Source organism: Nuphar pumila, chromosome 3, assembly GCF_984573655.1.
Source record: "Nuphar pumila chromosome 3, dmNupPumi1.hap1.1, whole genome shotgun sequence".
Classification (NCBI taxonomy): Eukaryota; Viridiplantae; Streptophyta; class Magnoliopsida; order Nymphaeales; family Nymphaeaceae; genus Nuphar; species Nuphar pumila.
Window position 1 is genome coordinate 120,910,002 of NC_143251.1, and position 27,888 is coordinate 120,937,889.

The 27,888-nt window shown below is 35.6% G+C and overlaps 1 protein-coding gene across 1 annotated transcript; it reads right to left on the bottom strand.

Annotated features, from left to right (window-relative positions):
• Nucleotides 1-434: 434 nt before the first annotated feature.
• On the bottom strand, nt 435-27,888 carry LOC149843508 (zinc finger CCCH domain-containing protein 8-like). Its single transcript, XM_089999871.1, has 12 exons — nt 27,281-27,888; nt 21,145-21,392; nt 10,294-10,350; nt 6,215-6,304; nt 6,055-6,111; nt 5,744-5,944; nt 3,931-3,968; nt 3,761-3,807; nt 3,550-3,677; nt 3,017-3,070; nt 1,086-1,229; nt 435-797 (listed from the first exon to the last, which is right to left on the bottom strand). The coding sequence occupies exons 1-12, from the start codon at nt 27,663-27,665 to the stop codon at nt 624-626; spliced, it is 1,623 nt and encodes a 540-aa protein (XP_089855997.1). The 5' UTR covers nt 27,666-27,888; the 3' UTR covers nt 435-623.

The window sequence follows — 27,888 nt, forward strand, 5'->3', positions numbered from 1 at the left end:
CAATCTTTAGATGGGAGCAAGGAAAATCACAGGTAACCAGAGACCATAAGATTGACAAGCCACAAATACAACTTAAAAACAATCTTTCAAATATCAAAAAGAAAGTGCAGGCCGAGAAGAATCGTAGAAAATATTTTTAGGCAGGTTGATTTGTTATTATTCAAGGTAGATTACGGAAAAGAAGGCAGGGGCAACGTTGGTTTTTTGGGTGACCATGCTAGTTTCAACAATATCATTTGGTGAAGCCGTTGGATGTGATATAGGGGAAAGAGGCAAAGAAGAGAGCCCTACAGTATTAGGGGCCTTGTGACGCTTTTGACATATTGAGGTGCTCCAAAAGTTTGTGGGGGTCTTCTACAGAAAAAAAATGACACGTGTTTTAAAAAGAAGTCTATCGAAGCCCTATTCAGTATCCCCTGTCACCTGCACACACATTAATTAAAAAGGTAAATTCTTGTACTCTTCATAATCCAAAACTTACGAACCATTTGTATTCAGACACTAACCATCAGGCCATCCACCTCATCTGAGCAAGAAAAACCAACTTAAAATAATCTCTGAAATTGAAGCAACAAGTTTCACAAGATCACAAACAAAACTATGGAGGTCCGTTCTCCACGTATTTAATCTTGAGCATCTTTATCATCTTCCTCGGCGTAAGAGGCTTGCCCTTCATTCCCTCCAATAGAAGCAACTGCCTTTGCTACAGCCTCTCCTGGAGGTGGATGATCAAATCGGCACGTTTGTCCAAATTTGCAGGTCCCAGTCTTCATGTAGAAGGCACAAGCAACTTCACCCTGCAATTTCCAGTCAATCACATTTGACTCTGTATAGCGAACGTACACACACATGCATATAACACTAAACTAGTTCTGTTTAATATTTAGTTGTATTGAAAGATTGAAATGACCAAAACACACACATGCAAATGATTTATCAAAATATATGGCTGGTTTTTTAAGTTAAAAAATTACTCAATTTTCACATTTGAATTTGTACATTTTTTTACATTTTTCTAATCTCAAAAAGTAATAATGTATTTTCAAAAATACTATTGCTTTTAAATATGTGTGCAAGACAAGTACCTCTCTTCTTGGGAACCCAGCAAGAGTCAACTTCACAGGCGCTTCAGCAGCCTTTACTGCTGCAATAGATGGCGCCGTCCTATCAATAGGGTGATGGAACATGCACCTCTCCCCGAACTTGCACCCTCCAGTTTTCATGTAGTACTACATTGACAGTTCACAAGCAAAATATGAGATATCACATGCATATAAAAGAAAGTGGTGACTTGTTCTACTGCCAATCATGACTGATGTACAGAACAATGAGACGCCATATCTATGCAAATTGGGAGCCCTTGTCAGATGAAAAGGCTGCTACAGGCAGCCATACACCTAAAAAAACCAAGGATAATGTTCGGGTACAGTGTTATCAAAAATGTGCCTTGAGGCGCAAAAGGCGCGCCTCGCCCTGAGGCGCAAAAGGCGCGGCCCTCTGTGCCTCAAGGCGCAAGCCTGAGGCGCAAAAAAATAATAATTTTACAACAAGATTTCAGAGACATAATCAACAAAGTTATTGTAGCTTAATCTCATATATTTTCCTCTTATTTCAGATATGTAATAAGTTTATTAGTATATTACTATATTTTAACTTTTGTTGGTTAATCTCATATATTTTCACTTATTTCAGTCATGTAATTAGTTTCTTAATATATTTTAACTTTTGTTGGTTAATCTCATATATTTTTCAGTTATGTAATCAGTTTTTAGTTAATTTTATATGTTAATCTCATATATTTTAACTTTTGTAGGTTAATCTCATATATTTTTCAGTTATTTCAGTTATGTAATCAGTTTCTTAGTATATTTTAACTTTTATTGGTTAATCTCATATATTTTCAGTTATGTAATCAGTTTTTAGTTACTTTTATATGGTAATCTCACATTTTTTAGAATGATCTCATATATTTTAACTTTTGTAGGTTAATCTTATATATTTTCCAGTTATTTCAGTTATGTAATCAGTTTCTTAGTATATTTTAACTTTTTTTTGGTTAATCTCATATATTTTCCAATTATGTAATCAGTTTTTTTAGTTACTTTTATATGTTAATCTCATATTTTTTAGAATAATCGCATATATTTTAACTTTTGTGGGTTAATCTCATATATTTTCCAGTTATGTAATCGGTTTCTTAGTATATTTTAACTTTTGTTGGTTAATCTCATACATTTTCCAGTAATGTAATCGGTTTCTTAGTATATTTTATCTTTTGTTGGTTAATCTCATAAATTTTCCAGTTATGTAATCATTTTTTAGTTACTTTTATATGTTAATCTCATATTTTTTAGAATAATCTTATATATTTTCCAGTTATTTCAGTTATGTAATCAGTTTCTTAGTAAATTTTAACTTTTTTGGTTAATCTCATATATTTTCCAGTTATATAATCAGTTTTTAGTTACTTTTATATGTTAATCTCATATTTTTTAGTACTTATTTGAGATTTTCTGTTTCTTATTGGTCGTTATTTCATCAATAAAGCAGTTCTTTATTTATTTGTATTTTTAGATATTTTATATAATTTTTTTAAAGTTTTCAAAAAAAAAATTGAGGCTTACGATTTATGCCTCTAGGCTTACACCTCGCCTCGGTTTTTGGTGGAGCGCCTCGCTAGCTTTTCACAACACTGTTCGGGTATTTGATTCTTCTCCACAATGAAATATCCCAGATCATCCTATTTTAGTGGAGAACTGGGTGCATCCAAACATAGCCAGGTAATGTGGGGTATAGGATTGGCATCACAAACATCCAGGTAAGCCCCACATCATTCATAAAAATGGAAAGTGCTTTCTGGATCAATATGATTTTTAAATGTTAAATGGTGGAACACCTGCCTACCCTACCGAGGACTTTACTAGCATCAAAGCCTCTGGGTGATGAACCTTGAAAACGCGATAAAACTACCTTAAAGCTAGCTGTTCATACATATACATAAAGACACGATACTTACATCACATTCAAGCTGTCCTGGCCTCTGGGGATAAACAGTAGCACCCAAATTCACCTGCACCAACATAATGGGTTAAAAAATGAAGCTGTCTCATAATGGCCAAGACCTCATAAAATGTGAGATTTATCCATCACATAGATGGCATATAGATAAATTCCAGGATTATTAGCAAGAGTTTTCTAGTTAATTTATGCAGGTGAACATGAAGACCAAACCCTTTGAGTTTAAAAGGATTCAGTGTTCAAGTCAAAATACAAGGAATCCAGCTACTATTGGCAAGTTTGAATTAGACAAACTCATGTAAGTTCATGAAATTTGTCAACTATTGGCAAGTTTGAAGTAGACAAACTCATGTAAGTCCATGAATTTTGAGAAAGAGGCATTCAACCATATGAGCCAAATGCCGTATTAATACAAGGCTCAGCCTGCCCCATGGGTCTCTAAAGGTCCTCGACAGTTTGAACATCAATGGACATGACCAACAACATAGCGTGAAGCTAGATCAAAGCAAAATGAAGGCTCAGTTTAGTTACCGCTGATTGAGCCAACCAAGGGTCAAGATTTGCCTGAGGCAGGGTAGCAGCAACAGGATTCACAACTCCCAAGGGAACGGAAGAATTGATAATTGCTTGGGTGAGAGCAGTCGCTGGAGGATTGATAGCTGCATAACGTTCCACAAAAATGACAAGGTCAAGCATGAATAAGGAAAGCAACTTCTTTAAGATATTCCAGTAAAATTCTGACCTTTCCTGTCAGGATGGTTAAACCGGCACGTTGCGCCAAATTTGCAGCTGAACCACAAACACACAAACATGCACGTTTCAATGCAACATTATGCTTGCAAATGGCAGTTCCAGCTAAAACTGGAATGAAAAATAAAAAAGAGTAGAACACAAGCGAGAAAAGGCCTGAACCTGCCAGTCTTGAGGTAGAACGGGCAATCCGCTTCACCCTACAACAGAAAATAAAATAAGATTATAAGAGCAGTTTAATCACCATTACCACAGACAGCATTTTAATACAAATAATGAACATTTTTAGCTTCAGGAACTCTACGTGCTTAAAGAAAAACAAAACAATAATGTTTAAAATGTGCACATCCACCACTACAGCTAAGACACGTGCATTTGCATTTCCATATGCAACTAGTCTCAAAGACTAAATGCTAAGTCAACAGCATTTAGTTCCATTTCATTTTTTTCTTCTTCACTTCATGATCGCTTAGGTGATTGGTGGATCACAACCTTCATGTTCAAGTCTTGATGAAAGCAACCTCTGACAACAATTAATACATCAAACACCAACCATAAGCACTAATAATTTCAAGCTGAGCAGAGACCAACTTAAAGGTGCAAGAATGGTGCTTGAATACATCAATTTTAATAACAAATACCAACAGAACACTTCAAAAGAAAAGGTTTGGTATAGTATTCTTTGATCATTCAAAAATCATTTAAACATAACAAACACATTAAATCTCAACTAATAGACTAAATGCTAAGTCAACAGCTCAACTAATCCTGTTTAAATTTCAGAAATGAAGAATTAGCAGATAAATAATTAAAAAATGTGGAACTATAACCTACATAACTTATGAATGTTCTGTGTTTCCTGAGAAGTCATAATCTATGGAGATTACTTTAGGAAATTTAGAAGGGGCCAAGTCCAAAAAGATATTACTTTTAACATGTTTTTCTTCTGTTTCATTTAAATGCTGCCCTTGATATTAACCTACAAAATAAACTTGATATTACACACTAATCCATTGCATAAATCAGGTGTGCAATGCATATAATAAAATATGCCAGGTCTTAACAAAGAGGTCCAATGCTGTTACATGACCAACACAGAAAAAAGCATGTCCAAGTCAACAACCTAATGAATCCTGTTTAAAAGGCCACAAATGGTGAATTAGCAGGTAAATAAGAAATAGCTGCAATCAAAATCCACCTAACTTTTTAAAATTCTGTGCCTTTGAGAATTAACAGAATTTTAATTGATAAAAAAACAGAATAAAGCAAGTTCAAAATATGCCACTTTAATGCCCTATGCTTTTATGAAAAAGGGCAACATGTAGATCAGATGTCAACATGCAGAATCACATGACAAATTTGCACAAAACAAACCATACCCCAATTAGAGTTACCTTGGGACACACTAAAAAACTGACTTGACGGACACTAATATATGTAAGGCGGGGAAACGAGACAAGCAGTTCGCTGCTCGGCTCAGCTAGGCTCGAAAATTGAGTTCGCTGAGCTCTGAGCTAGCTCGTTTAGGTAAATGAGTCGAGCAAGAACATGGCAAGCTCGACTCAGCTCATTTTACATATTAAATACTTATATATTATATATTTTACACATATATTATATATAATATACATATTATATGTGTTTTGTACATTTATTATAAATATTATATGTATTTTATATACATTAGATATATATGTTATACATTATCAAGCTCAAAAAAAAAACTAAAAATAATTTTTTAAAGAAAACGAGCCAGCTGGTCAAGCTCAGTTGGGCTTGTGACAAGCTTGAGCTTGGGTGTACCCCTGACGAGCCAAGCCCGAACAACCCAAGTTGGCTCGTTCGGCTCGTTTACCAGCCCTAAATATATGGCATAACTCGGGTTAAGAAATTTAAATGTGTACGCGTGTGAACATTCATAACCTAAATAAATAACAAAGTGTACAAAAAAATCATCAGATAACACGAGTTTTACTGGTCGAATCGGCAGCCCCTTGGAGTTGTTCATAAGTGCAGGAGCAAAAGAAGCAACAGGCTGTACTGCCTTCTCAGTTTGTTTCAGCGGCTCAGTTTTCTCGGCATTAAGATCATTTTCAGCTGTAGGTACGGTGTGATCTTTTGGATGATGAAATTTGCAAGTAGCTCCAAATCTACATGTTCCAGTCTTCATATAGAACTGCAGTGCACAAGGAGATATTAACAATATCACAAAGAGATAACATATAAAGGAAACAAAATTAACCACATTAAAGAAGGAACACCAAAATAAACTCTAATGTCTTATACCGCGCATGTAGGCTCGGATGGTCTTTCCGGAAGCAAGGTTTTATCAATTGTGTCAATCTACATATAATCCACAAAAAATTCAAATTAAATGAACTTCAAAATTTTAACAAACAGTTCACAAGTGAAGCACAGAGAACACATTTTGGATGGTTGAACTTACACTTGATGAAACTGGGGCTTCCACTATCTGTTTTGGATGGTTGAACTTGCACCTGAACCCATACATGCATTTTTGTGTCTTCAAGAAATACTGAAATGCCAATCAAACAGGATCAAAACATTTAGAGCATAAACATTTTTCCAAGGAAAAGAATACAAGACTAATTACCACTAAAAACATTGAAGTACATAAATTGAGATTCTGTCACCCTTTCAGATGAAGATATACAAATGCACAATCATGCACCTGTGTGTGTGTGTGTGCAATGAAGTATGAACCATGTATCATTTTGCATTATCCAGATTTGGTATTTCATTCACTGTTGTAAACAAGACATCATATGTATGATACAATACCGCAAGTAATAGAACCATAACTCCACATAATACAATACACCTATATTCCTGGACACTAATACAAGTGTCGGTGCTGGACATGGACATGAAGCGTTAGGCATGTTGAACTTTGAAAAGTTAGGTATTACGGACACACACATAAAAGAAAAAAATGGCAATAAACTCTCACCTTATAGCCAAAGGGAGAGAAAAGAGAGAGAAAAGATGTACATACATAGAGAGAGAGAGAAAAATGTGAGACAAGAGAAAAAGAGGTCAATAATTCTCAATTATAGGAACCCCACGTCATGACACGAAGTGAGAGAGAGTCATGTTGAACTTGAAACCCAAGAAAAATAGAAAAAACATATGCAAGAGAAAACAAAAATATCTAAGTTGTGAAATCCATGAAATTTAGATGGAAAATTGATATGGTCTTTTAGAAGATGAAAGTTAGAAAGCTATTGGTGCTGGAGGTGATTATTGTTTATCATATAGTCAATACTTGAGAAAACAAAAAGTAGTTTATAAAATATCTGACACTTCTTTATTTTTTAAGTGCTTATACACCCACAAATGAAGTGCCAAACACTAAATGCACCATGCCCAGCATGTCCAATAGTGTTGGACACTTTGAAGTTCGAAAATACACATCCAAGCCATTTTCAAGAAGTATTTGCATCAAACACGGCTAACAGGGAGATGCTAGAACTCCAGGAGTATCCCGGTAACATAGCAATACACCCTTCACCCAAAAGAAGAGATGCTACGGTACCATATCCCACAACAAGGCATGATATCACATATTGTAAGATAAGGCTCCTTTTTGGCTTTAGAATCTAAAATGTTTCAAAAAAAATACCTTGCAATTTATAATAACAAGACAGTTCAATAACAAATGTGACTTTATTAATGTTCCATAAGTATTGACTAAATTCATGGACCATGGTCATTGCTTATTATAGTGAATATGCATGAGGAAGAGGAGAGGAAGAAAACAAATTTAAGAACCATTATTTTTCTTGTCATTGTCATGATTGGTGAAAGTGATTAATAAGAGATGCCAAGAAAATCTCCTATCATTAATTAAAATGTTGTGCTTCATATGTACTAAAAATTGACAAAAAAAACCTTTATTTGCAATTATTTATACTATGTTTCACTACTGTCCTGATCAGGCTGATTTGCTCTTTGCATCTTTGTGAATACGTTATTAAGCAGTCTTACTAATAGTATGTTTACAAATAATGCTTGTTTACACCGTTGATATTTTGTCTTATTAAATACTGTATCATTCTCTTTATCCTCTAACTAATGTTCATATATTTTGTCACAAGATCTTAACTTTTAGTTATATCCAAAAATAAATAAATTTAAAACTTTTTAAAATTTCTAGAAAATAATGGTTTTAAATTACTAATCCCTTTTGTTTGCACTTTACAACCTATGTCACAGGGATTCGGCCAACCAGATGCCGCACCCGCGTCGACGCGGGTGCGGCACCCAGTGCGGTCAACCCGACCCTGGGTGCGATCAATGCACACAGTCATATATGTCCAAATTTTGGACTTTAAAAAAAAGAGCCCGATGAAATGGGCTTTTGAGGATTAAGGCAAAACATTTTTGCCCTCTCCTCTGTCTCCCAACTCCGATGCTGCGAGCCTGCAAGTCTGCGACGCCTACGAGCTGCCACCGTCCGGCGACGCCTCCTCTCCATCTCCAAAATACACATTTTCTCTCTCATTCTTTCCTTCAATCTCTCTCTCTCTCTCTCTCTCTCAATCTCAATCACTCGGCTACCTCTCTATATGTTCCCCATTTTCAAACTGTGCCTCTCTCTCTCAACTCAATCTATTTCCCCTTAATGTGTACCTCTCTCTCTCAATCTCGGCTAAACACCGTTGTTGCCTATTTTTAAAAAAAAAATATTATATCCATTTTAGGGAAAACTCACTTCTATCTTTTAAGAATTTTTACATGTAAAACCTATGTAATATAAACATTATACATAATATATCTCTTGGGGCATTGCAAATTCGAATCCTAATTGTATGGCCCGTATGGGGGTCTGTCAAAAAATATTTTGCTGCCTTAAGCAACCATTTTGCAAAACATGCCGGCTATCTCAGCTCACCAAACCCAATTAATGAGCCGAACTGAGTTTTCACAAGCCCAAACAAGCCGAACTCAGTTTTCACAAGCCCAGCCAAGCCCGAACTCAGTTTTCACAAGCCCATCCAAGCCAAATTGAGTTTTTTCTATGACAAATGGTTGCTTATAATGTGTATTATTTGTTGATGACTTGATGTTAGGTAATTTGATTGTTATTACTGATTTTGTTACTTAAAATTTGGTTGAATGCTCATATTTTTATTACTAACTTACTACTAGTCTACTATTGTTATTGTTAAATGCTTATATATTTTTAAAATTTGTTATTGTTACTAGTTAAAATTTTAGTAACATACTAGTCTACTACCTAAAATTTGTTAAAATTTTGTAAATAGTTAAATACTTAGATATATCAAGTTGCATTAATGTTATTGTTATCAAGTTGCATTAATGTTAACTATTAAAACTTAAAAATTATATATATATAATTTTTTATATTTTTGCCCTTTCGCACGCCCGCACCCAAGTTTTTTTCAAGTGCCGCATCGCCGCACCCACACCCATGTGACATAGCTTACAACATAGTAAGATAAAGTCATCTCTTGGAGCCTTCCAACACACTACAATATGCTTTTCACAGAATTCCGGACAGCATTATTCAATGAAAAAGCTAGCTGTTGAGAACTAGCAACAAAAAAAGTGTTACTTTTTCATCTCCACTTAAATCCATAAAAACAAGTGCAATGGTTTCAACTAATTTTCAAGACCTAAAGAACTTGATGTCAAGCATTATCAGCATCTAAGCCTTCAAAAGTTTCTACTTTTCTTATTTTTTCATCAATCTAATTTTTTATCATATTTTTCAAATATATTAACTTTGGTTCTTAATTTACAAGAGAGATGTATTATCTTATTTGTTATAAGAAATTTATGATGAGAACCTTTAAATTGAAAGAAACTCCATCTTTTTTTCATATCAGCAAGGTGTCAAATAAACTTTTTTGGTTTCATAAAAGATAAGTACTAGCATTCAATATAAAATCTTCTATATTTGTATGATATAGTTGGAATATATTTCCCTTAATAAAGAATTATTACCTATTTCTACTAAAGAAAGATAAGTCACCCCTCAAGCATAAGTTGTTACATCTTTGAGTATTATTGCTTACAGAACTGGAGAGAGAGAGAGAGAGAGATGAATAAGATAGCTTCCCTTTTCTCATCAAGGGGAGAATAGCTCACATTTCAGTGAAAAAGGAACCAATTAGTCCTATCTAATTAAAAAATATTAATATCAGAGGCAATTCCATTGGCATTTCCTTCATATATTCTGTCTCTCCCATCAAATTGATAGTCAACAAAGCAGTTACCTTTTATTTTCTAAAATCAGGCAATCACCCTTTTCTTTCTATCTTGCCGATATAATTAAGCTAATCTCAGAAATCCAGATTGACATTATTTCTATTTCATTTATTTTTTGCTCTATTAGAGTCATCCATTCAGATGAACAAATATTTTAGTAACTTATAAATTCTAATGATCAACAATCTATACATATATGGATAAATTTCAATACTACCAAAACAGAGGAAAAGATAACAAAAAGATAATGCAGGAAGTTTTATATATTACAGGACAATCAGGTTCTCCAGGCCTCTCTGGTAGTGTATCACTGGGAACAAAAGGAACCTGCAAATGCAATAAGATTGTTAGCCAACACATACACATTAACTGTTTAAATGCTTGTAAGCAGATCAAAGAGATGAAAGCCACTTGTATTCCAGGAAAAAGAATTTATTCACATACAGCATGTTGAAGAATTGGGAGAATCTTCAGATGAAAATTGGAAGGAAAAAAAAAAAGAAAAGAAAGATCAAAGAACAAATACATGATGTACAGCTATGTCACATGGGTGCGGGTGCGGGTGCGGGTGCGGCACTTTAAAAAACATGGGTGCGGGGTGCAGCAAAAAAATGGACCCGGGTCGGATTCGGATCCAACCCAGATCCAAACCCGTGCTTATTTAAAGCACGCAGGTAGGGTCCTCTCCCACGCGGAAGCAGATCAGGTCATGCTGAACATGAGCGTGAACATGAGTGTTTTTTCTCATGCACACATCATGGCCGTCTGTTTGCATTTTGGATGAATGCCATGTAGTTTGTTGACTTTTTAGCTTTTTAAAATACAAATTGGATGGCCACGCAGCATAACCTAATCTGCTTCCCCCTCCCCATGCTGCTCACTCTCTCTCCTCGCTCGCCTTCTCCCCCCGCTGCAGGATCCCGTTCGTTTTCCGGTCACCTGACGCTGGCAAGCCCCACGTCCAGTGAGCCACCCGACGCCGGTCTCCGGCCCCCTTTCAGGTGAGCTCCCTCTCGCCTCTCTCTTTCCTGGGTCTTCTTCTTCTTTTTTCATTTTTTTACATAGGGTCGGGTTGACTGTACCAGGTGCCGCACGCGCACCCGTGTCGCGTCGACACGGGTGCGGCACCTGGTTAGCCGAATCCCTGTGACATAGATGTACAGATAGTCCAAAATAAAGTAGAGTTATGATGACGTCGAACCATAATAAAAAAGTTAACACAGGGATAATTACTGCAGTAACAATCTCTCTCTCTCTCTCTCTCTCTCTATCTACCTATACATATACATACTGTATACACTCTACAGTATGTAATCTAGTGGGAAAATCATAGGTGCAAGTTGTATTCACTCAATCTGGCATTATAGCTGTGTTCAACATATTTTGTTTGCTAGAAAACATAACTTGGATCCTATTTGATTGACACAAAAATATGACTTTTGAGTGGACCATTGATTTTTTAAGCCCTTGAAAAAACTGCTTGCATGGTGCAAATACATGACCAAAAACCTATTTTCTATTCACATATATAAGGATCTATCCACCGAAACATAGCAAAAAAAGTTGACAAAAGTGGTGTCTTCTACTTGATTGTATGTATAAAATTGTATCGACAATATAAAAAATTAAGATAATTCAAAAAAACTGAAGATATAGCAATAATATTGTGGTATGTATATATTTATGATATTTTCCTTTTACGATATTTTTGAAACAGCACTTATAATAAAGTGATGTATGTGCATGTAAGTCACACTTTGACTGAAAGCTTAAAACTGGATCTCCTCACAACCTTCATATTTCTCCTTGTTGTCTGCTTACAAGTCTTCATTGATTTCCTCCATTTCCCAGTTCTTAAAAACAAATAGCTCAGATCGAAACTCAAGCCATTAACTCCCTGCCATTCCATTGATGTTAGTTCCAAATATTCTGTAATGCATTTGTATTCATTATTAGCCAAGTATTCTCTGATATATATGTTCCAAAATATCCATCCAGATATGCATCTTAATTGTATGCACTCCCTCTTTCACTTCTCCATTACCCATCAACAAGCATACAGAATCAGTCTTGCTGCAATCTTGTAAACAAGAGGCACCTGCTTATTAAGAAACATACCACCACCTTGTCCAATTCATCTGCCTAAACACATAGAAGGACATGATTCCGGCAGGCATATTTGACAAGGAAAAGGAAAAGGCAGCATTATGGAAGTCGCAACAGGCATACTTTTACATATTTAATTATTTGCACAGAGTGTTTTGACTCCAAAATCTGTTGAGAATAAGTTGCATTATGTATATAATGCAGGGGTATTTTTGTCTTTTAAGTTATATTGGGATACATATACACTTCATCATTGTATACAACTACAAGAACACTTCTGTAAATTATCTTTTTATTCTAATGTTAACCGGAGATAACAGCCCTAGGAGGCCCAGAGGATGTCCACGTTGATTCTCGTTGTTCCTTCCTCTCTTCTTTCTCTTCTTTTTCATCTCTAGTACAAGCGGCAAGTCCCAAATCACGTCAAGACTGCTGAATTCTTTCTATATTTGTTGTCTTTTAGCATTTCCCTTATTTTTTTTCCTTCATTTTCACTTGTTAAATTTCTTCTTCTTATTCCTCTTTCAAACATTTTGCCTCTTTTGCTCCTTCTCCTTTCATTGTTCCTATCAATCTCACATTAAGTTTCTCCAAAGAAAAAAACCAGAATTATTATCACACTTGATTCCCCTCCAAACAAATATACATTTCCCCCAAAAAGGTCCATTCAATCACCGATATCATCAGACGATCTGATTGATATATTTTCAAACAGAAAAAGGTATTAAGACATGCTTGATATGTACCTATACACTGCATTAAAAATATAAATAACACTGTATTAAGACATGCTTGATATGTACCGATACACTGCATTTTCTTATTCAAGGGGGTGTACATGAGCTAAGCAATAATACAATACACCATATCATTGTAATGAAATACAAATGCCAAAAACAATGTCACAAAGTGACTACAAGAGGGCACAAATGCATAAGATGTCACTAATGAACCAAATATAATGTGCCACAAAGGGCAAACACCAAACACTCACAAAGTGAGAAGAGAGAATTAAAAATATAAATAACAATGTATTAAGACATGCTTGAAAAAGCATTAAGAATGAAGGGGGTATTCAACCCTATTTATACAAAGAATGGGACCCTAAGGGGCTCCCATAGAGTCGTTGGGAGCCCCCCAACGGCTCTAATGTGGGCCCCTTTACATTGATTAACTAAATAATAAAAATAAGAAATAAGAAAAATAAAAAATGAAACTAAAGAAACAATCCTAATGGACATACATGTTTTACATTGAAGGAAAAGACTAAATTTTCCTTAGCGGGCATTACAAAAGATAAAAGAAAAATAACATATATACATATATGGTATACATATATGGTATACATATATTTTAACACCCCCCTTCAAACGGACAGTGAGATCACCGAAAGTTGGATTAGAATAAAGGAGAACCTAGGAGATGCTAAAGAAATCGGCAAGCTAGAATTCAGAAGTGACGTATGAAAGATCAATAGTGCCCCATAAAAACACATCTCAAATATAATGACAGTTCATCTCAATATGCTTTGTCCGTTCATGAAATGTATGATTGCTAGCAATGTAGATGGCACCTTTGTTGTCGAAGCATAGCTTCAAAGGAATAGAGATGATAACTCCCATATCTTTGAGCAAACTTCTTAACCAAACAAGTTCAGTTGTAGTGGTGGTCATTGCCCTATACTCGGCTTTTGTGAAAGATAGAGAAACCTTTTATTGATTCTTACATCTCCAAGAGATTAACGATTCTCCAAGAAAAACACAATAACCAGATATAGAAATACTACCATTGGAGTTTCCACCCGAATCAAAGTCAGTATAAGCAATTAAATTTGGAGATGAAGAAAAAGATAATAATAGCCTTTTTGTTATAGTTTCCTTCAGATATCTGATAATTCGCATGACAGCTGCCATGTGAATAGTAGTAGGAGCATTCTGGAACTGACTTGCATTGTGTACAACAGGAAAAACGTCTGACTTGGTAATAAACAAATATGCTAGAGATCTGATTAATTGACGATAAGGAGTGAGATCTTTTAAAAGAGGTCCACCATTGACTCTCATCTTAGCATTGATGACTTCTGAAATCTCCACTCTTTTTTCGTCAGTTAAGCCAAACTTAGAAATAATATCCAATGCAAGCTTCATTTGAGACAAAATATATCTCTGGGGAGAATATGCAACTTCAATCCTTAAAAAATACCTTAGAAATCCAAGGTCAGACATATCAATGCCCTTTTTATCATTCTCAGTGATGATCATATCAACATATAAACAATAAAATAGTTATGTGATCACATGCATTTTTAACAAAAAGAACAATATTAGTACAACTAGAAGTAAAACCACTATCAATAACAACGTTACTATAGCGATCATACCAAGCTTTTAGTGCTTGTTTAAGACCATAAAGAGCTTTATTAAGTTTAAGAATTTTTTTCTTTCTCATTCTCAAGACTCGACAGAGGATCCATGTAGACTTCTTCACAAAAGTTCTTATTTAAAAAGGCATTTTTGACGTCTAATTGGTAGATAGGTCATTGTTTAATAGATGCCAAGGCTATTAAGTTCTTACACTAGTCATCCTAGCAACTAGAGCAAAGGTTCCTTCATAATCAATACCATATTCTTGTTCGTACCCCTTACTAACTAATCTAGCTTTGTATCTTTTTAATGACCCATCACTCTTTGTTTTGACTTTATAAACCCATCTACATCCAATAGACTTTTTTTCTAAAGAGATTGTCCAAGTGTTAGCTTTATTGAGTGCTTCTAGTTCAAGTTTCATATTATAAATCAAATGTGGATGTTGCTTGGCTTCTTTAAAGTTGGAATGCTCATGATAGGAGTGAATCATCGTTAGACAAGTTCTATAATTTAGGGAACAAGAATCATGACACAAATTTTTGAGGAGGTTTCCTACTTCTAGAAGATCGCTTAGGTAGGGATTCTTTTACTTGGTCTTCTAAGGAAATGTTTTCTGAGTACATGTCAAAGCATTTTTTATGTTCATTTCCCTCTCGCCGAGTATACACATAGATATCATTGGGATTCTCATTAAGAGAATCATCATTTTGATGAAAATTGTCCAAACAAACATTATCACAAATAGTATCATTAGAATCTTTAGACTCATTTCTAGGTAATAAGTCAAAGATTAAAAAAATAATCAATATCTTCATTTGGTTTTTGATATTCAAATCCATTTTGTTCTGCAAGAAAAGTTATGTTTCTTAAAATATAAAGTTTGTTACTTTTAACATCATAACACCTATATCCCTTTTTGATTTTTACCATAGAAAATAAAAGCACTTGATGAAAGTTTATCTTGTCCTTGAAAAAGAACAAAGCATTTACAACAAAAAATTCTTAGTCTTTTGAAATCTGGAGAAATTTTGAATAATTTTTCAGAGGGACATTATTTAAAGATGAGGATGGCTTCCTATTTATAAGATAAATTGCGGAAAGAGCGGCTTCGGCCCAAAAGTTCTTTGGAACATTTTTAGAAATAATAAAAGTTCTTGTTGTTTCAATAAGATGCCTATGTTTTATTTCGGCAAGGCCATTTTGTTCGGGAGTTTTAGGACAAGATCTTAAAAGAATAATGTCGTTTTGTATAAGGTAGTTTTGAAATTCATTTGATATGTATTCTCCTCCGAAATCGAATCTAAAAATTGCTATATTGTTTTGAAATTGATTTTGGATAAGGATATAAAATTCTTTAAAAATAGAAAACACATCGAATTTGTTTTTAATAAAGTAAACTCAATTGTATCTAGTGAAAACATCAATAAAGACAACATAATATGAATATCCTCATTTAGACATATCGAGTGTCGGTTCTCATACATCCGAATGCACTAATTCAAATGGACTCTTAGAAATAAAGTTGTTACGTGGATAAGGAAGATAATACATTTTTTCAAAAATACAATCATTGCATGTAAATTCTTTTTCATCATAAAATTTTTCCGAAAAAGGAAAAGATACAGCGTAAGGACACTAAGATGACCAAGCCTTTTGTGCCAAGTGACATCTTTAGATTGGACATGATTACAAAATGATTTGGATGGCAAAGACAAAAAATCCATATAATATAGGTCTCTTTTGTGGCCTTACACAATCCACTTTCCGGACCGAAGATCATGCACATAGCAATTGGTAGGTCAAAAAGAGACACTACATCTAAAATCGGTTATTTGATAAACAAAGAAAAGATTTAAGTTAAGTTTTAGAATGATTCTAATGTTTAGAATATAAAATTCTTTGTCTTTGCTTAAAGCTTTTTCAAGGTTTCTCGTTCCTTTAACATCTAATAATGTTTCACCGGACGTGGAAACGAATGATTTAAAAGAATTAAGGTTTGGTTTGGATAAAAGAGATACATTTGGAGTCATAAAAGAAGCACCTGAATCAATGATCCAAGAGGACATACCAAGAGTTGATGAAACCGCAACACCGGAGGTGGAAAGTGTGGAAGAGTTGTTTCTCATGAATTGTTGGAGAGTTTCTGTAAGTTGAGCAATGGAGTCTTTTATGTCTCCATCTCTTATTGATTCTTCACTTGAATTGATTGAACTATCTAAAACGAAAGTCACATTCTTTTTAAGCTTAAGACAATCAAGTCTAGGATGTCCCAGTTCATTACAATGGTGACAAACAATTTTTCTTATGCCACCATTGTTTTTTTTTTCAAAAGTGAGGAGGTTTATATGTCCTCATGTTATTTCCCGGTTTAAATACCGCATGAACCTCATCAAAGTCTTTTTTAAGAGCCAAGCAAGTTTCTTCTTGGCATAAATCAGCGAGAACTTGACTAAGAGGAGTAGAAGCCCCATGAAGAAGGGATCTTCTTAGTTGTTCAAATTCGGGACGAAGCCCATGAATAAATTGAAAAAAAAATCTCTCCATTTGCTCTTGCTTCACCGCAATAGCACTTCATTCCCATTGAGCTTCAATGAGAGCAAGTTCATCCCATAAAGGAGATAGAGTATTATAACAGTCTCCCTTTATTTGCTCCTGCCTCATGGCAATAGCCCTTCCTTCCCATTGAGGTTAAGGAGAGCAAGCTCATCCCATAGAAGAGATAGAGTATTATAATAGTCTCTAATACACATATCCCCTTACTTGGTTCTTCTTACTTTTTCTTATATAAATAAATGTTTAGCAATATCCTATTTGCCTTCTTAGATTTGACTAGATTAGCATAAATCTTGAGCTTCACGTTATTCATGAACAATGCCAATATTTTGGCATGCTCACTTTCCCAATCTTCAACTTTAGATTGGTATTCTTCAATAGCTTTGGCTTTTTCTTCATCACCCAAAGTTTTTTCTACATTCCCTTCTTTCTTGGTGAGCTTTAATTGTAGTTCTGAAACGGTACCACATACATATCCCCAAAGTTTATTGCCTTTAAGGTTGTTTTCCATAATAGTCGCCCACATTCTATAGTTGGCCTCATTCAATTTGAATAAGAGATCAATCTTTGCATCTATGTCGGCCATTAAGGAAAGAGTGGAAGCAGAACAAGAATGTGAGGCTTAATCACACTCAAATACAAAAGAAAGAAGTTGTGTTCAAACACCTAGGAGCTATGATACCATGTAATGAAATACAAGGGACAAAAACTATGTCACAAAGTGACTCCAAGATGGCACAAATGCGTAAGCAAGAAATCACTAATGAACCAAATATAATATACCACAAAGGGCAAACACCAAACACTGATAAAGTGAGAAGAGAGAATTAAAAATATAAGTAACAATGTATTAAGAAATGCTTGAAAAAACATTAAGAATGAAGGGAGTATTCACCCCTATTTATAAAAAGAATGGGACACTAGGGGGCTCCCATAGAGTCGTTGGGAGCCCCCAATGGCTCTAATGTGGGCCCCTTTAAATTGATTAACTAAACAATAAAAACAAAAAATAAGAAAAATAAAAAAATAATCCTAATGGACATGCATGTTTTAGATTGAAGGAAAAGACTAAATTGCCCCTAGTGGGCATTACAAAAGACAAAAGGGAAATTATATATACACATATGGTATACATATATTTTAACAATCATATTGTAGATACAATACTAATAACACTTAGACAAAGTGATATTCATCTTTAAAAGGTTTAAGTCTTAGGCAAACACAATTTTCTGGAAACTCTTTCACTCTATGGAGTAATAATGGTGGAAGTGAATATGTATCCAATGTCTATGCCAATTTTTGCATGATAACAATATTTTTTTGCACAATATATTTTGCCCTAGGACAAAACCAAAATGACATCGACAAAGATTGCACTCACTACAATGAAAGATGCTAAGGCTAGGTCTCTCTATTGAGCCATTTCACATAGTTGTGCACCTCATTAATTGCATTCGTTTGATTATAGCATGGGGATACTCATGTGATCATCCTGATTATTCTCAATAACGCACATTTGGGTGCAAGTGTTTCATGCATATTGATTCTTTGCAAAGAAATAAATTTGCTCCTAAGAGCAAGCTTGCCAGTTTAATGTTATGATGATGAATACAAGGGGTATCAATGTTAGGATTTGGGGGTGAAATGTGTCCTTATTTCTAAACATGTATTTTGTGAAAAAGTATGTTAGATTCAACTAATTAAAATAACCAAAACATTCTTAAAATACATGGATATCTTTTGGGGTAAATGAGTCATGTTTGGAAAAAACAAAAAAGTCAAAAAACATTGTTTAAAAAGTGACAGTGCAGTTTACTAATTTGAATTTGAATTTGAATTTGAAAAGTGTAAGTAACTGTTAGCCATAAAAACTAACAATCTATTTTCAAAAATACCATTGCTTTTAAGGGTGTTATGGTCAATCAGTTGATTGCTGCTAACATTAATATAAAAGATTTAACAATATTAAATTGAAGTATAGCCTTCAGGTTCTAAGATAGAGTTCCTATCCCTGCATACGCAGACAATGGAGGTCTCTAGGTACCACGATAACCTATGTAACTGCAACACAACAAAAGGGTAGTCGTAGTCGTAGTCGTAGTCGTAGTCGTAGTCGTAGTCGTGTCGACACGAGCGCGGGTACGCCGAGGGTCGGGTCCTGCACTACACTGTGGTTTCGGGTCCAACGCAGACCCGAAATCCTAATATGACCCAGGTCAAAAGGGGGCGCCCCACCCCGACAGCAATAGAGAAAAAGAAGAAGAAGGAGTGCTCTGAGTGTGTACCCGTTGAAGGATTTGTGCATCTCGTTGCCGAAATTTGAAAGGCTAGATGCGAAGAAACTCTTCTGCTCCTTCGACACCATCCCGATCGGTAAACCCTAGATCGACGATAACGATCAAGAGAGAGAGAGAGAGATGGTGGGAGAAGTACCAACCTCCTCCGTCTTCTTCTTCCTCATTGTTCTCTTTCTTTGTACACCCAGAGAGAGAGAGCAGAGTGAGAGAGAGAAGCGGTGAAACTGTGGGAGGTGGTGTTAAGTAAAAAATGAATAACCTTATTGTATTTCATCTTTAAAATTTCAGAACCCCCCCCCCCCCATTCATTTTTTCATTTTTTTACTTACACCCCCTTATTTATTCAAAATGTCATTTATAGACACCCCTTTATTTATTTTTTACCTACACCCCCTCTTTTATTCAAAATATCATCCCACAATTCCCTCTTTTACTAAAACTTGTTCCACTTTTACTAAAAACTGCATTGGACCCCTACTATATATATATATATATATATATATATATATATCACCGTGTCCCCGTACCCTCATTTTTTGAAATTTCTGTGTTGTACCCTCCGTACCCATACCCAGGTGACATAGACGATAACCATGAGCTGACAACATGAACACTGCCACTCATAACCTACAATTATAAAAACCAAGCCTACAATTTAAGATGGGATTGCTATTCCACCCTGATTACCATATCTAGAACAACACACTGACTTTCTTCAATAATGGATCAATTCAGCAAATTAATCCAAGACGAGCCGTAACTCAAGCTTATGCAAGTCATATGACCAGGTTGTCTTGTTTTGTTTCTAACATACATGAGCAACAATGATGGAAAATAACATAGTATATTTGTTAATGTACAGTATGCATGTTAAAAGTTAAAACACCTATCAACCATGTAGGATCTGTCATATAGGTGCAGGTGCGGCTGCGGCTGCGGGGAGGGTATATATATTTTTTAACAATTTTAAGTTAACACTACGTGCATGTGTGTGCATTTTTGTATTTATATATATATATATATATATATGAAACTGTACTTGGTTAGGGTTAATTGAATCTAATTTTGGACAGAAATGGACCTTAGTGTGGTTGATTTCACCTAACACAAAAGAAGTCATGTCCAAGTGTCGAACATGCATGGGTGCGGGTGCGGTGTCTTGTTAGAAGAGTCTGTGTTACAAGTGTAGGATCAATCTCCTAGTAACGCATTTTCCAATTTTACCTAAGTACCTCATTAAAATCACAAATGGTTAACATCTTGGTCAGATATAGATAGAACATGAAAAGTTCCATGATTTGCCACACAGGGAAAAAGGTCATACACAAATCAGCATACAAAAAAGGGAAATAAGATATATAAATAATATATTTACATTTAAAATAAAATAGAGTTGGAAAAGGAACAAACTGGAACACACAGAAGAGCAGGATACAACAATTCAAGCTCTTATACTGGGCTAAGAAAGAACATCCAAGATACTGTTGAATACCAACCAACTTGTTCACATAGTACATACATACTACATAATACATAAATCAGGTTGACAGCCAATATATTGATATGGCTCTGTAGGTTTTACAGCTAAAGCTGAAATGTATAATCTCAAACTATTTAATGATGTAAGATATATTAGAGAGATACAAGGCATACTGTACAAGTGCAAGGGTGCCATAAACCAAGGCCAACTAAAACTAAATTAAAATAATAGGAAAGAAACACTGATTTATATCACAATTTTCAAAAGATCCGGCTACAAGATAAAATATATATTATACAAACAAAATAAAGTTCACCTCTTTCCAATCTGGGATCCCACCCTCAGGAACCCAAAGAGGATGATCGAACTTGCATGTATCTCCAAACTTACAGGTTCTGGTCAACATATAGTGAGCACAATCCTTCTCTCCTGGACGCTGAGGATAAATAGGAAGACTGCTTGCACTTTCAATTCTAGGACGCTTGGCCAAAGGATTTGTAGAAAACAGAGCTTCACTTTGTGCAATACTGTTATGAGTTCCCAATACATTCTGGTGGTACAAAGCTATATGTAGATAATAGAGAGAAAATATCATAAGAAACAAGAATTTTATATATTTGATAATATAGTAATATATATAGAACTATTTACTCAAATTTGACTAGTTTCCAGATTCTATCTTTAATGAAAGTACAAACATTAAACCCTAATCAACATACCATATAATACCAGAAACCAGTTAAAAAATTAGAAGCAATAACATAGCAAAAGAAAATTCTTATTAGCAATTTCATTGCCATTTATCGGTACCATGAATATATAAAAATATCATGTTTTTCAGTAAAAAAATATGACTTGCATATGAAAATATACATCTGACAGGGAGAGGGCGCATCCATGTCAGTTACCTTTGCTATGGCTGAGTCCTGGTTGTGTTGTATTTATCTTTCTTTAAATTGATAAATTGAAAGATATTTCAAGAATATAAAATTATGCCTACACAGCTACTATTGGTCCTGAACGCTGATAAGATGATCTGCTTGAGAACCAATGAATGGAACTTTCTAGTTTGCAGCTCAAGCATTTTCCATTCATTTGAAGAATTCGCATAGTATCAAAAGAAGCACAATAATATAAACAAAAGCACCCCTAAGATATATGGAGAGAAAGAAACCAGAAGCACCATGACGTGCGTGTGTGTGTGTGTGTTGGTGTGTTTTGGGAAGAGGTGGGGCAGATAAACAAGCACTACATGAACCAGTCCAAGTATGCTTCTGATTAATAAGTGTACACCTCATGAAAGCAGGGCCCACTCAAGCGTGATTCCTCTAGCATGATATTGGTAGTGCACACCCCTCGCTGGAGGAATCACACTTCCCCTTTAAGACCACACAATCCCCTATGAAACCTGAAAGTACAAGGATCTTTTTTTGGTAAAAAGGCTGGAAAATGCACTTAAGTAAAATATCTCTCCCAAGTTGCTTATTGCTTCCATTACCACTACCATGTCACTTCCTACTCACTTCTCTTAATGCTTCTCAAATTCTTAGGTTTTGCACATTAGGCCATATCTGAATCGCTCACTTTCACCTCATTTGTGAATCACTAATTGCAGTATTGCACCCACTTCCTGCTCTAGCAACTGTGGTCAGGCAAACTACATGCCTAATCAAATGGATAAGAGCTATATCACATTACTCTTACGGTCTTACCACTTCACATTATTGCCTGATTACGTATTCTAATTAGATATTTCACAAGACTGGCCATGTTTCTAACTTTCACATAGATGATTACACCCTATAGTTGTTATTCATGTTATACAAATTCAGCCACAAATGCATAAAAGGAAAAGCCAAAGATATTCATGTTCCTTATTTTATCCAACTTAGTAAAAACTTCTAGCATATGGTGAGGCCATGTTTGACCTTCTACAACGATGTTCTCTATTCATGCATTCAAGCAAAGTCAATAAGAGACTGCAATCAGCTTTTTTTACTCTTTTGAAAGAAAAGAAAACTGTATCATTAATAGAAATATAACTATGCACAGTCCCTTGAACTTAGGTGAGAAGGAATCACTCAATAAGAGCCTACTAAGCTGTTGGTTTAAGAGGAAAAGTAGGGCCCAAGTAAGACAGATCAGTTTTGGGCCATCTACCAACCAACATTTCCAAATGAATATCCAGCTCACTAATCCCTGAAAAAAAAATACAGCTCTAAAACAAAAGGGATGTACATTCTTCCTCAACAAACAAAGAATGCATTGGCTTGCCCCTTGAACTCCTTTCCTCCTCAAACTTATTTGAGTGTTCACCTTATCCAAGGAGATAACCACGGAAATGACTTAGCTCGGTGAATGACCTGGACCCCATATATACATACGAGAAGGTGGTAGCTGCTAACCACTTTTCTAGTTAACCGGATTTTTAAGGGGTTTTTCCATGTTTTCTTTAAATATGACCATACAGATGTGTTCAACATGCTTAATTTGCTAGGAAACGACACTTGGATCAGGTTTTTTCAATAAAAAACATGATTTTTTAAGCATTGAATATTTATGAAAATCTTATACTGACAATGTTTAAACCTTATAAAAACCTACCAGGGTATCGAAATCAGATGATCCAAAAGTCGATTCCTATAAAATCAAGCATGTAGAACACATTTGTACGGTCAGATTTAAGGAAAACAAAGAAAAAACCCATCAAAAGCCCAGTTAGCCGGTGGTTTACTAGATAAGTGGTTAGCAGCTCTCTCTCTCTCTCTCTCTCTCTCTCTCTCTCTCTCTCTCTCTCTCTCTCTCTCTCTCTCTCTCTCTCTATATATATATATATATATATATATATATATATATATATATATATATATATATATACAGAATAACTTCAGCCTGGCTCCAATAGAGATCTATAAAAGGATGTGACGGTGAAGCTACCCAATCTGCAAATAAACCATTGTGTTACATTTTATTTGGTCTCACATAGTCTAATTTCAGCAATAAATTGCATACATTCTAACAAGTTATCCATTCATGTCTTTAAGATTCCTTTGAAGACTACACTGCAGCTGGTTTTATTTAGAAAAAGCATCTTTCCATTAGGCTTCGGTTTCATTTTTATACCTTTTTTCGAAGAAAAAAATCAAAGTTAGTCCCCTCCCTGTGAGTATGAAAATTATGAAGTCAATCTCCTATTATGGTTATCAAACTATACCTAAATTATTTATTTTTCTGTGTAACTTAACAAGAGTACTCACTAATAACTAAGAAAATAGTAAAATTTATTAACTTTTAATTTCAAGAATGAACGTGTTTTCTTACAACAAAGTGTTTGCACACCACATCAAAAAATGCACATGAAGTCACATTCTGTATCTTTTATAAATCATTTTTTATAATGTTTTGTTTTTTTTTGAACTACTTAGTTTCATAATACTTTTTAATTACCTATACTTTAGTTGCAGATTCTTTTTTTTATGATGCGTTTAAAAATCTTTTAACACTTTAAATTTCATAAATAATAGCATCATATGTTAGCGTGGGTATTTCATTGGAAAATGCATGATATATCCTAGAAAGAAGACCTTGATCTATATATTACTGGTTCAAACATTTTGGCTAAATTAGTCAGAAGTTTATACAAGGTCTCAATAAATCGACTACAAGGAAAGAGGTGGTTTTCTTAAATCCCAGAAGAATAATTAACACAAGAACAATTACAAGCAAATTCTCTGTAAAAGTTCTAAACACGTGTCATAGGAAAACAAAGGAAAAAAATCAACACCCCTTTCCTAAAGAAACATAATAGTCAAGCACAAAGTGAACACATCTATGTGCATCTTTATAATAGTATCCTTAGCAACAAAAAAGATAAGATAAACCAAGAGAAATAGTAACTGGGAGATCGAGATACTTTTTTTATGGAAAGAAAGGAAGTTAAAGTAAAATAGTGACAAGAAATCACCAAACCAAAGGCAACAATGCAAAGAAAATAAAGAGCAAAGGAATATAAAATGAAACCATAGGCAAAACAGTTAGCACCAATATCCTAATCTAGAACATCTGATCCACAAGATGCCCGTAGCTTGGTATTATTCCATTTCCCTGAAACAAAAAGTTGAATATGTGCTTGAATACTCCCGTGAATATTCCTTTCCTGTAAAAGTTCTTTTATTTATCACACCAAGCATACCACCAGGCCAAGCAAATACAACAGCACCACAACACTTTTCATTTCCTTCCTTTGCCATTAAACCATGGTTAAAAGAAAGCTTGTCTTAAGGTGGTGATCTACCAGTCCTGCTTGGGGTTCCAGCCCAGACACACCAAATGGATCAAAGTAGAAAAGAAAGTGTGTGACCCAAACAGGCAGAAAGAATTATTTTAACTTGTGTTGCACATGTGGCACATAGTAGAAAGATAGAAGCTGCTTCTTTTAAAATTTTCCTGAGCTAATACCCTATCCAACGAGAGTAACCACACAAATGCCACCGCTACCTGATTAGGGTGAGGCCCAATAATATTTTCCCTGCAAAGGTGCATTCAAGGGTTCCAGCAATAACCTGTAGCAAGATCTTACTATGAATATCCTACGCTTTGCACAGTTCCAAACAACCGTAACTCCCTCAGTCTTAGAACAAATATTAACTAGGATCTGCTGTAATCTTTTCACTCATCCAGCTAACTCAATGGTAAGTTACTTCAAAAGATGATGTCCTAAACGCCATTCTCAACCAGTAACTCCCAGCTTTAATTATTTAATACCTTTTTCAATAGCAAACCTGAGATGTGTATGAAATCAAATCCGCAAATAGCCATCAAAAGCCCGTGGATCTATTGGACAGCTAGTTTCAAACCATTTCTGAATATTATTGAGATCTTATCCTTAAAGTCCTCTACATGGGTACACCAGCCCTTCCATAAGACTGAGCATTTGCTCCCCTTGAGAGACCCATTTCACTTAGAAGGAAAGCCCAACACCATATCTACTTTTAATGAAACATGTCCACCAACAATCGTCCATCATAAGTTTGCACCACCATCATAAAAAAAAAACTTTATTCATCATTCCCAATCTTCTGAATCCAAGGCTTGCTCCTTTTCACTAAGAGTAGCTTCTTTCCTTTGCTAAATCCTTTCAATAAGAATGATGCAAAAAAATTGGATAGCCGCTTCTCCATCTTCTTAAGTAACTGAAAAATAGTACGCAGATAGGAAGGGATATTTCCTAAGATATGTTTGATAATACTAGGTCCACCAGCGAATGAGACATACCCAGACATCCAGGATTTCATCTTCCACATTCTCTCAATGCTTAGGCCTGCAGATACAATTGAAGGATCACTCCCAGGTATTTCAAAGATGGCTGCTTTTTTTTTGAGAGAGAGAGAGAGATTCCTCCAACATAACCAGCTCACTTTTGGGCTCATTATTATGCAGTCCCAATGCTAAAGAAAAACATCAAAGCAATAGCCAGATTCTCCAAAATTTTTCTTCCTCCGCCTCATCAAGGACCAACAAAATCGTCGACAAAAAGTGAGTGAGTGAGTGAGTGGGGATGCCCCTGCACCTCATCCCATAATAAATCCATTCAAGGTCACTTTTTCAAAGTGCACACAAACCTTCGCAAGCAATATCAAAGGGCAGAGGAGAGAGTGAATCACATTGTCTTAGCCCTTTCCCCATATGGAACTCAGAAAATGAGGTGCTATACAAGCATCATGATCACAAATCAAACAGAAAGTTACAAATCGAACAATAAGGGGAAAAGAATATCACAAACCAGCTAACAGCCAATACTCTGTTTTCAAGCAGAATAATGATATGTAGGCATATTGTGGCGTGGACCTTTTTGGTCAATTTGATGGCCTAGTGCAAAGAATGTATAATGAGCAACTTGGTAACTCTAGTACCCCTAATGCGACTAATAGTACACAAACATGCAAAGGAAACCCTACTAACGTAACGAAAGCTCCAAGTACAATGTTTCGTTGCTTTCTTACTCAAGATACTCCAAAAAAATGGGTGGGAACACCACTAATCAAGGAAGCGGGTCTTCAAAAAATTAAGGAACAAAAGATAGTGATAGCCTTCAATAAGCACGATTATGGGAAAAAAACATAAAAAGATCACCCAATGCATTCACAATCACGCCAAGAAACTGGAAAACAAACATAGTTTAGGTTGATGAACATTCATGTAATTTCCAGGAATTAGTGAAACCAACTCAAGCAAGCCATGTGAAAGAAACGAAGAGAAAGAGAGTTAGCCGTAACATTTTCATGAAGTATGCTGAATAGCCAAATCCATAGCAACTAACGACACAGATACGTGAATTTGCAACCATAATGCGTAAAAAATTACCAAAACCTTCCAAAGTAGCAGAACAATTCGCCGAATAGAAAAGCGAGGAATTCACAAGCGAAAAAAAAGAAGAAAGAAAGGTTTGCTACCTTCATTGGGCCACTTCAAGCCCGCCGCAGACTGCTCCACTCCGGGCGGCGGCAGCATACTGTGGCTGTCCAACCCATACCAGGACGTATGCGAATAGAGAGTCGGAGTCACCGGCCTCGCCGAGTAGCTCCCGGCTCCGGAGATCTCGCTGCCGGAGTACCTCAAACTATCAGCGTACAACGAAGACCTATCCAACACAGAGTAACTCGAGTCGGAAGAGAGGAGAGGGCGGTCGGAGGAGAGGAACCGGGAGGACGACAGACGCGAGGCGTCCGATCCGTAAGGGTCGGCGACGGAACCGGCGCCTGTCAAACGCGAAGAGTAGACGGAAGAGCGCCCCGGTCCTCCGTAACCCTGATCGTAGCCGTAGTGATGGCTCTCCATCGCCGGAAAACCCTAGGGTTGCAGATCCGAAAAAATGCCAAGTCCAAAATCCCGGCGAAGGAGACGAGGAGAGCCCTAGAAGCGATTACAGCGAAGAGGAAACCTTAGAGAGAGAGAGAGAGAGAGAGAGAGAAGAAACCCTAACCCTAAAGGAAACGGATTCGGAGGAAAGAGGCGCGCTCTCCGCCGAGCGTTATTTTAAAAAAAAAGGACGACGTTGTTT

Excerpts from the sequence above, each read along its gene's own strand:
- LOC149843508 (XM_089999871.1), bottom strand. The coding sequence starts at position 27,665 with ATGGAGAGCCATCACTACGGCTACGATCAGGGTTACGGAGGACCGGGG. Across the intron at positions 5,945-6,054 it reads CATCCGAGCCTACATGCGCG|TTCTATATGAAGACTGGAAC; the intron begins GTATAAGACATT and ends TGTGCACTGCAG. Across the intron at positions 3,071-3,549 it reads CTTGGTTGGCTCAATCAGCG|GTGAATTTGGGTGCTACTGT; the intron begins GTAACTAAACTG and ends ATGTTGGTGCAG.